The following is a 10,700-nucleotide window of genomic DNA, read 5'->3' as shown; positions in this document are numbered from 1 at the left end:
GAAACCGCCACCCCAGGTTTCAGCCCCCTGCCCATGGCCCATGCAGAGGGTGTTAACTGAGATTTGGGGGAAGATCTCTGCAAGTGTTCAGGAGCTTCTATAGAAAGGGACCTACAGCTCTCTCCATTTCTAACACGACAATGGGGTCCGCCATTAGTGAAAAGCATTGTGGGAAAATCTAATATAGTTATTAGGGGACTTGCCTTTCCAATCTGCTCGAGAAGAGTGCGCTCACTGGAACCCAAACCAATCAAGCTTGCACCGTAAATTGTCACCAGCACATGATTGCGTATTACTTGGGAAGTCACGACGCTATTCGCGCTTACGCCCCTCGCAATGCGGCTGGTGTATTTCTGAAAGCAGCCTGCCAGCTGAGCACTCAGGATCTTCTCCTCCTCAGGAAGCAGTGCCTCTGCCAGAACAGGCATCGGACACCCCAAGGGCAGCGACTGGAGGCTAAGCTACAGGAGAGTCCTGAAACGGCCTCATTGTGGGAAGAGAAATACAAAGTTGTAGGCTGTGAAAAAAGGGAGGATTCCCTCATGGTGCTGTGAGAGCTCTGCAGAGAGGGGGTTAGAGAACGTTCTCTGCTGGACGTTATAGTCACCCACAGAAGAGGCAGGGAAGGGTTAAGCTGCACATCCACACAGACGGCCAGCAGCAAAGGATCTCTACGCTAGATCAACCACAACAGTCGGAGAGAAGGGGCGGTACGGTCACCTGCCACACTACTAATATTTTGGGGAACACGTCTGTTCCCGTAACTACCGCTGTCTACAATTAAAGTCAAGCCACCAGGAAATGGAGAGCTATGCACTAACACTTAACACCCCAGGGGTACAGCGAGGAGGTGCCAAAGATTTGACAATGCACCTTATGCCTTCTCTAGTCACTGCAGCAGCTAGGCAGCATGGGGGGGGGAGGTAACAGACAAGAATTCAGGGTGGTCCCATCCGTCCAAGACACACCCCTGAAGAGGCATACTGCAGCTTTACACTGCGTCAAACAGCAGCTAACTGTAAACTGCACGGTGGCAGGTATTTATGCGCCTGTCATTCTAAGAATTAAGACCTAGTCGTGTTTATACTGCTGCCCATCGCCTTAGCATCTGGGCACCTTCCATGTAAAATCAATAGCAAAGGACTTCAGGGAGTCTCTGGCGCTTCTCCCTTTACAGGGCCAGAATTCTGCTTGCGATAGGGGTTGTTTTTTTGAGGGGGGGGCAGGCGCAGGGGGGGGAGAATTTGAGAATAAAGGAGAGTTCAAATTGAGTGTCCCACAGCGGACATGTTAGTGGGGTAACCTCCTTCAACTAAGCGAACTTTAAGGACAAAGGGATGTGAACTAAGCAAACCCCGGCTCCAAACATCTCAGGATGTTTGAGGGGTTTGCAGCCTCGATACAGATTTTGTGGTTCAGGCTCCTAACCCTTGGTTCAAGCCTGAGGAAGTTATACCCCATGCGCGTGCGGTCACAATCTTCACCCAGACAATGCTCTGCTTCCCGACGCGTTGCTTTTTTAAACCCTTTGCCCAACCCAAATCTTCCCCTGGGTTTAAATCGGAGCACATCTGCTTTGCGGGTTCCTTGTGCCCTCACTCCCGCCACTGATCAATGGCTTCTGGAGCCACCGGGCCGGATCTCGGCACATGAGACACGCTCCAGATACAAGGATCACTGTTAAGCTGCAGCGCCAGTTCCTCCCAGGCGGTTTTATTAGTGTCACTGCATTAAGCTGGTGCGTATGGAGGAGAGGGAGAAAAAACACAAAAGGGATATGGCATCTTTCACCGAACAAAACAGTTACAATCAGAAGAAATAAAAATAAAAAATAAAAAAAAAGTTGCTCGTCACATCTTCTCGCTCACCTAGGCGCCCACTAGCAGGATCTGAATGCAGCAGCCCACTGAGACGCCGCAGCGTGTCAACGGCCACGTGACGAGGGCGGCGGGTCCACGTGGACTCCTTTCTCCCGGTCACATTTCATCATCCAGTCCATAATCCTCTTCCGGGAAGTCCCCCACGGTGACGTACTGAGGCTTCACGAAGGCGCCGTACTTGGGCTGGCACTCGAAGTACTGCTTTCCATTGACGCTGGGAAGGGGAAGAGTCGGGGGATGAGATCGGCAGCGGCTTGACACTACCCTCCCTTCCCACGCACAGCTGCCTCGGCAACGCACCACCAGATGCTAGGCGCTGAGCTCCGACCGCAGCCTTCCTCGTAGGCCAGGTGGGACTGACCTAATGGAAGGATGGAGCCACACAGGGATGGCCGTTAACACCTTGGCGTTTGGTCCACAACAAACCAGATTATTGCTCAGCACTGTTTTTAGGGTGACATTCAATACAAGCTGCTGGCACAGACATGGAGCGAGCTCCCAGGGCAAGTCCAGGGACGAGGCGTTGGGTGCTCAAATCACCTGGCTTGGCGTGGGCCCCTACTGGGAACAGGGCAGGGCTACTCGTTTGCACCAAGACAGAACTTGGACAGAGGAAGGGTTTTTACCTGCCATCGTTTTTCCCTAAGGGTTCGTCGTATTTGATGCCGATCCAGTAGCCCGGTTTGAACTCCGCTAGCCCTGCGGAGAGGAGGAGAGTCAAAACTGAGTCACAGCCACTCTGTATGTTTGATCTTCACTAAGAGAATTGTCCTTTCAATCAGACAGGGTGGAAAGGAACGGAGAGCCAGGGGGCCAGCGGCACTTACCCACGAACATGACTGTCCCCCGTTTGTTGGGCTGGCCTGAGACCCGTACCTCACACCGAGCACCCACTGAAATGGCCTCCGCCAGATCCTTCTCTTCTGCTAGTTTTTGTTCCTGCTCCGCCTCTTTCTTCAGCATCTCCTCCTCGTTAAACTTCCCCACCTTACTGCGCTTCAGGAAGGAGCGCACGGAGTCTGGAAGCCAGAGGGGGAAATGGTTGGCCTTAAAAGGACACCGTCAGGTTAGGACATTTTAACATCTGCTCCCACCTATTATAGGACCCAAGATTAGAACTGAGGAATTTCTTTTTAAATCTATTTTCCCCCCTTTTTCCAGTGATATTTTTGCACTCAACTCAAGCAGTATCAACAGCCCTGGTCGGTTTCATGTTTCCTTAGTCAATTTTCTTCACATTTTGATGGAAGTTTTCCATTTCAAACAACTACATTTGGGGCCTAGATCAACCTAGCAGCAGTCCACATCTGGATGCCACCATCCATCTTTCGTTAGCAACACGTGATGCAGGAGGCAGAGGCTGTTTAGGAAAGATCTTTACTGAGCATGCAGAGAGAGGCCAATGTTACATGCTGAGAGCCCAGCTTATACAATGAACCCCCTCAGTGTCACACACAATCAGGTCCCTCTTGAAACCAGACCCCCCTCCTCCAGTTCCACTCATCATACTACATCTGTAATGATACAAAGCCTCCCAAACCTAAAATAAGATCACTGGAGCATTCATGGTTGTCTTCACCTGGGCTAAGAGTTAACTGATTGTGAAATAATGCCAGTCGGTATTTTGGCCCTAAAAGGAGGAAAGCATTTCTTCCTGCGAAAGGGAGTAGAAGATGTCCCTTTTATTAACAGAGATTTACAGTAAGTCGGATTGTAACACAATCTCATTTTTCCCCATCTCTCCCCTGGGAGGAGCTCCTTGCCCAAGCATGCATAAGAGAGAAGGTACCAGCACCAAGAGGGGGTGAAGTTTTTACGGTCAGACTTGACAAAGCCCTGGCTGGGATGATTTAGTTGGGACTGGTCCTGCTTTGAGCAGGGGGTTGGACTAAATACCTCCTAAAGTCCCTTCCAACCCTGATCTTCAGGGCAACACAGGGGAGGAGAGCAGCGAGGGGAACGAGGAGTGGGTGAAAATTATGCAAGGCAAGGTTGCTGCCAGTGAGATCTGTTAAACTGGGGAACCAATGGAAGGCTAGAGACTGGACAGCACTGAGGGAAACAGAATGCAGGAAGCAACAATGCAAAAACTCACGGTGGAGGATGCCAGTGGGTCGCTGCCCACCTGGTGCATCTCCATGTCAGAGGCGCTGGGCACCCTGAGAAGCTCAGCCATGGCACTCAGGACATATGCTGCAGTTCTCATCATGCACCCACTTGGCATTGGTATATGGAGCATTATCCCCACAGCCCTCTTCTCTCATGAGGAGGGATCTGAGCTCGTCCATTTGGGGACAACAGCAGCAGAACACCCCAGGGGTGGGGAAAGAGTCCCCATCCTCCTGCCGCCCAACCAAAGCCAGCCGAGTGGGTATTTTCAGGTGATCTGCTGTTTAAGCATGTGTCTGAAACACTTACGTGACCAGGACACATGGGCGAGCTCCATTTGATACCAAACCCACCAAGCTTTAAATGTCAATCCGGGAATGAAAGTTTTAACCCTGCAAAGATGGGTGTTTTGGCAACACTGTCATCCTTACCTGGCCTCTTCTCGTAATCAGTGGCAGACATTTCGTACTTCTCAACCCGCGACACATCCTCGTACTCGCCGACCCTGGCTCCGCTCCGGTCAATAACCTAGAGAACAGAATGGAAATGACCAGAGTCCTCTCTTGTTCACACCAGTTTGTTTAGACTCAGTCTTGGCTAACTGAGCCCTGGTACCTGATGTTTAAAACACGCGGTCGGCCTCCAAAGAGGTGGGATGATTTCCTAACAAGAAGGTACGGACAAGCGTGGCGAAGGATGGCCAGAACGAGAGAAGATTGGAAGACGTGTTGTGATCGGCTCAGTCTTAACTAATGAAGGAGAGAGAGTCTACGCAATTCAGGGTAGTTACGTCTACACAGCACAGAAACCCACAGCAGTGAGTTTCAGAGCCTGGGTCTACAGACTCGTGCTATGGTGCTAAAACTAACCATGTAGCCATTCACACTCGGGCTCTGAACACCGCCCCCCCCCCCCCAACGTCTGTAGACCTGGGCTCTGAGACTCGCAGTCCGGGGCGGGTGGGGCGGTTTGCTCGGTACACACACTCTCAGGCTGTACTGAACACAAGGCCGCTCAATACAGGGGTCATTTGGATGACGCCTGACGGCCCGTGTCACACCGGAGGTCTGACTAGATGATCTAATGGTCCCGTCCGGCGTTATAATTTATGAACCCAAGTGGTGCTAATTTAGTCAGTTCTGACAGAAAAAAAGTCTCCGAAGAAACAAGCCAAAGCAGAACCTTACACACAAACATCATGTTTTGCAGGGTGGGGGTTTAGCTCGTGGGTGGGTTTTTCAAAGCACCTACATGATTCAGTAACCCACAGCCCGCTGCCTTTCAGCAAGACTCCAGTTGCTAAGTCCCCTGGGTGACTGAAAACCCCTTCAGAGACCTAAAATCTCTGCCCTTTTAAGAGGGAACGAAAGTTATTTCTCAACTTGAGGAAAAGTCGGGTCCTGCGGGGTCTTAAGCACTACAGAATACGCTGCAGTTCCCATCGCTGTTAAACACAGCCGCCATCTCTGCACTAAGGCCTGTCTACACTGGGGATCTGCAACCCCGATACCCACGTGTATCCTACAGCCGTCGTCGATGGGGTAGGATCCCAGTAAGGCCTCATCGCTGTCCAGTTTCATGACAAATTTGTCATCGGACGTGTAGAGCTCCAAGTCCATACATGACGCCGGGCTTCCCACCACCAGCTCTAGTTTGCACTGGGAAAGGAGAGAGACAACCTGTTACCGAGATCAGCACTTCCACACCCTAAACTCAACTGCTGCAGACAAGCCAGAGTCTGCAAAGCCAACCACAGTTGACAACCGGACCAAGCAGCCATCACGTCACAGGTGCTTACAGAAGAAAAGACAACCCAGGACCGTTACAAAGTGCAAGAGGTAGAAGTGATCTGGGCTAGATGGTCTCGTAGATCCTCAGACGGAGCTTTTGGTGCAATGGGGAAGCATTCAGCAGCCTCCAAGCGGCGATGCCCGTAGCTAGCTAGCTCCCAGTCCAATGCTTTGCGGAGAGCTGCTCTGCATTAATTCAGCAGTGATCGCAATTGCGGAAGAGAACAGAGGGGAAGCAGCAGGCAGATTCAGACGTGGAGAGATCAGAGCACAGGGGACTGATAAGAGACACGGTCCTACAGAGTACAGACGGCAGCAAACCAACCAGTGCTCGGCACAACCCTAGCAGCATGGGGAGCGGGACATAGCCCCTGCAGAGTCAGATTTTGCTTTATAGATCAGTTTCCCTTCCGAGGAGAAACACGTCGGTGGAAAGCAGCCAACTGCTGCAGGGGAGGAAGCGATGGCTCTCCAGTTAGACAGCTGGGCACAAGCACCCAGCTGCCGAGCTGCCGTTAATCCACTTTTCGGCTGCATGGCACGGCTGGATTTTCTGCTGACGGAGCCCTTCTCGGGGACCCGCCATGCACCCCCGAGCTGCTGTGGGCAGCGTGATTCAGACAGGATCTGGGTCACTGCAAATGCCAGAGAGGCCGGAGAAATAACCAAAAGGGGCTGGAGGGGCAGGTGATTCAGGTTGGAGAATAGCAGCTCGCCTGTCTGGTAGGGGAGAAGGGGGGAGGGGAATCAGTCAAGTTTAGTGAGAGAAAGCAGCATGGGAATCAGTGGGGGAACAGGCATTTGTGTCTCCCCGCTCTGGGATACAGCTAGAACGCAATCACCCCAAAACACAACAATCCACGCTGGGCAGCTCAGTGCTAGGTTACCACCATGCGCTCCACAGGGAGGCAGTGATACCTAGTGGACAGAGCACTAGACTAGGATTCAGAGGTTCTGTTCCTGGCTTGGCCATTAGCCCGCCGGGCGACCCTGGTCCAAATATTCCCCAGTGCCTCAGTTTCCCCATCCGTCAAATGGGGTAACAATACTGCCCTCCTTTGTGAAGCACGACTGATCAAAAGCCCTTCACACAAGCCAGGTATTATTACTAAGAAGCTGGCATCTTGCCACAGGTATCTTACACCTGCGCTCTGGAATCTCAGTGCCGGGCTGTGGGCCCCAGGGGGGAGTTGAAGAGGCTCGCTTCCCACCCTGGTCTCAGCTGAGATCAGGAGCGCTCCGGATTTGCTCGCCTTCAGAGCAAACTGCACGGGTGGGTCTCTCTATGGGAGCTTAGGGGAGGAGAGGGTGTTATCTGAGGGGTGATTTGGGGGGAGTATTTCCCCCCCGTTACGGAAGGGTCTCATTGGTCACTGGCAAAAGCTGACAAGTAAGATGCAAGCACCCAGGAACAGCGACTCCTTAGGCCAGGACAAGGAGTCATTTAGGATGGTGTCTGCCTACTGCAAGGTTCTCACATCTTCTTCTGGGACACTGGCAACCACCGGAGACAGGACACCGCTCCAGGCTGACAAGTCCCTCATTCCTTGACTAGGAGAGGAAAGGTACAGCGTACTCCCAGCTCTCTGAAGAGCGGTGGTCGTTGGGGGGTGGGGGGGGGGGGGAGACAGACAGGCATTTTATTCAGATAATCGAGGGGGCAGGAGCCACTCAGCAGCAGGGTGGCCTCCCCGACAGCTGGGGGCTCCTCCTCGCAGTCCTGGTTGGTGTCTCTGCTCTCCCCACACTCACTCAATCCCTGCTGTCACCGAGCGAGTGGGGCATGACCGCAGAGCTAAGGAGACTGTCTGCCCCTTCAGGACCACAAAGACCCCAGCCAGGACTCTCAGCTGAGCAGAAGCAGGACGTTGGGTCAGGCAGGGACTCATTGCTGTTGCTTACTAGCACCCGAACAGGGTTCTGGCTCGACTGCGCTGTTTTAAGCTTCTTTTTTATGTTTATCTATTTAAATGTTCACAATTGCGGGAACTCATAGGGAGACCTGACTAGCTGTTTAATGACAGCAGACACGGAGATTCACAAAGTTATAGCTTCATCACCATTGAAATACAACGTGCCAACACCACCTGTCAAAATACACAAAGTAAATAGCCCTCAATCAAACTACATTTCTCAAGCAGCATTTTTCTTACTTTCCTTCTCTGTAAATTTCGATTATTATTGGGGGCAGTATTTTGGGAGGGGGGGATTTCTGGTGAAATCAATGTTTACTGACTTTGACTGATAAAAGTCTTATCTTTCCAAGTCTAGCCGTAACCCGTGTTGCTCCAAGGACCCGGGCTTGACGGGATCTACTACATCTATTAAGCTTCCCGGAGTTTGTATTAAAATCTCACCCCAGCTTCCTTAAAACAAATCAAAACACAGAAGAAAGGAGCGCTCCAAGCTGGGCCTCCTAAGCACTACGGTAGGACATATAAAGAACAGGGCCACGTGGATCAAGTGCAAAGAAAGAGGAAAAGCCAATGAGGGGAAGCATGGGAGGAGGATGCTGTTCATAGACAAAGGTCCGGGGAGCAAGAAGCCGTCACTGAAGGGACTGGAAGAAGGGGGAACAATAGAGGCTCCATCAGCTGGACAATTTCAGAAGCCGCAGAGGCAGGGGGCGGCTCCGGATTAGGGTGGGGAATCAAGTAAGTAGCAACAGGAGTTGGGGAGGAAGAGTTCAGAGTTCAGCTCCTCCTGCCGCCTTGCTAAGCCCCCTGGGGGGGCAGCAGATGAGAGCTCCCCAGTACCTCGCCCCCACCAATGGGAAAGCGTGGGAGGCTCCCACAGAGATTTGGAGAAGGTCTGGTGCTAGGTAGATTAGTCCCAGGGAGAAGGAGGATCAGGCCCTAGCAGGTCCCAGAAGGGGGTGAGTCTGGTCCCTGCAGGTGCCATGGTGATCAGGCGTCAGTGGTGTCAGCATCCATCACAAGCAGTCAGGTGGGGTGGGGTGTTGGTCTGGGAACGGGTCAGGCCCTGGCAGGTCCGCGGGGTACAGATCCCAGTCTGGGGTCCAAGGGAGGGTCAGGCCCCGGCAGGTGTCAGTGGGCTCCCAGGAGTGGGGTTAGTCCCGCGGAGCGAGGGGATCAGGCCGTGAAGGCCCTGGCAGACGATGGTGGGGTCAGCGTTGGTCCTGGTGGGTGTTGATCCATCTGGTCCAGTGCCGGGAGCCGTCCTGGGGATCAAGCCAGTGTCAAAGGAAGGAGGGGGGTCCCGTCGGGCTTGGCCCAGGCCGGGGTAATAAGGGTTAGTATTGGTTCTGGTCTAATGATGGGGTTCTGCCAATCCCTGGTTGGAAGGGAGTCGGGGGACCCACAGGGCTTGGTCCTGGTCACTCAGCCCCAGGGAAATCGCAGTCCCATCCCAGTGCAGGGGGGTCCGGCATCGGGTCCAGCAAGTCCTGGTTTGCTGTCAGTGTGGGTGAAAGCTTGGTGTCCATCAGGAGGGATTGCAGTGTTGGCAGGTGTGGGCCAGGAGGTCCCAGTTTGTCCAGGGGGAGGCTGAAAGTCCCAGTGGGTTGGTCGGGGGGGGGGGACGACGATGGGCATCAGTCGGTCAATCCCAGTTCGGTGCCCAGGGGATGTGAGTCAGTCCAGGGGAGGGGCTGGTCCCTGGGGGAGGGGCTGGTGTCAGTGGGTCCCGGTTCGGTGCCCGGGGTCAGGCCAGGGGAGGGGCCAGTTTGGTGCCAGGTTTGGTCTGGTGCCTGGGGAGGGGCCGGTCCCAGTCCGGTCCCCGGGAGGCGGGGGAGAGGTTGGTCCCTGGGGTGGGGTCCGGTGTCAGTCGGTCCCAGTTCGGTGCCCAGGGGGGTGAGAGTCAGTCCAGGGGAGGGGAGGGGCCGGTCCCGGTCTGGTGCCCGGTCCAGCAGAGGGGCTAGTCCCAGTCCCGGTCCGGTGCCCGGGGGAGGGGCCGGTCCCAGTCCGGTCCGGTGCCCGGTCCCGATCCGGTCCGGTGCCCGGGGGAGGGGCCGGTCCCGGTCCGGTCCGGTGCCCGGTCCCGGTCCGGTGCCCGGGGGAGGGGCCGGTCCCGGGCCGGTCCGGTGCCAGGGGGAGGGGCCCGATCCCAGTCCGGTCCGGTGTCCGGTCCGGTCCGCGGTACCTTGAACTCGGCGATGGTGAGGCCCCGCCCGTAGCGCTTCTGCGCGCGGAAGGAGTTGAGGCTGCTGCTGATGGAGACGGACACGGTGGCCGGGGAGGCCGCGCCCAGCGCCCCCGACAGGATCATGGTGCCGCCGCCGCCGCACCCGCCGAGCTGCCCCCGCCGGCTGCCCGCTCGCTTCTGGAAGATTCGGCCCGCCCCCCGGCCGCGCCCGGCCAATCACCGCACGCCCCGCCCAGGCCGGCCAATCGCACCGCGCCCGGCCCAGTTCGCGGCCCGCCCCTGTCGTCCGGACCAACCAATCCAAGTACGTTGTGCAACCCTTCTCCCCGCCCCCGATGAAACCCACAAGCGGCCCTGCTTACATCTCAGCCAATAGAAGACGGCGTAACATGCGGGTGAGGCCCATTCAGCCAATGGCAGTGCGCAATATAGAGGCAGGCTGAAGGCTGAAGCCGCAGAAAACTGAGGGCAGCTGGGTGGAGAGGGCAGGGCAGGGCGGGGCATATGGTGCTGTTGGTGCAGAAATGGGGGTGGATAGATGGGTGCATGCCTAGCTGGCTGCGGGCCTGGGCGGGAGGATGGATAGATGGGTGCATGCCTAGCTAGCTATGTGCATGGATGGGAGAGTGCATAGATGGGTATGGAAAGGTGTCTAGGGATGGTTGTGTCATGTGGGTGCATGCAAGGATGGGAGGGTGCATGGATGCGTGCGCAGATAGGCGCATGGATGCATGGCTCCATGTGGGGGTGATTGCATGCATGTGGAAATACTACCATGCACCCATCCCATCCATGCACCCACCCGTTCTTGCATACA

General features: G+C 55.0%; 1 protein-coding gene across 1 annotated transcript; it reads right to left on the bottom strand.

Moving 5' to 3' along the window:
* Positions 1–1,674: 1,674 nt before the first annotated feature.
* Positions 1,675–10,043, bottom strand: TBCB (tubulin folding cofactor B). Its single transcript, XM_039510834.1, has 6 exons — positions 9,881–10,043; positions 5,504–5,647; positions 4,421–4,517; positions 2,708–2,899; positions 2,507–2,579; positions 1,675–2,094 (listed from the first exon to the last, which is right to left on the bottom strand). The coding sequence occupies exons 1-6, from the start codon at positions 10,004–10,006 to the stop codon at positions 1,977–1,979; spliced, it is 750 nt and encodes a 249-aa protein (XP_039366768.1). The 5' UTR covers positions 10,007–10,043; the 3' UTR covers positions 1,675–1,976.
* Positions 10,044–10,700: the final 657 nt, after the last annotated feature.

Source organism: Mauremys reevesii, linkage group 22 (genome assembly GCF_016161935.1).
Source record: "Mauremys reevesii isolate NIE-2019 linkage group 22, ASM1616193v1, whole genome shotgun sequence".
NCBI classification, from domain to species: domain Eukaryota; kingdom Metazoa; phylum Chordata; order Testudines; family Geoemydidae; genus Mauremys; species Mauremys reevesii.
This window is presented reverse-complemented; position numbering and strand designations above follow the sequence as displayed.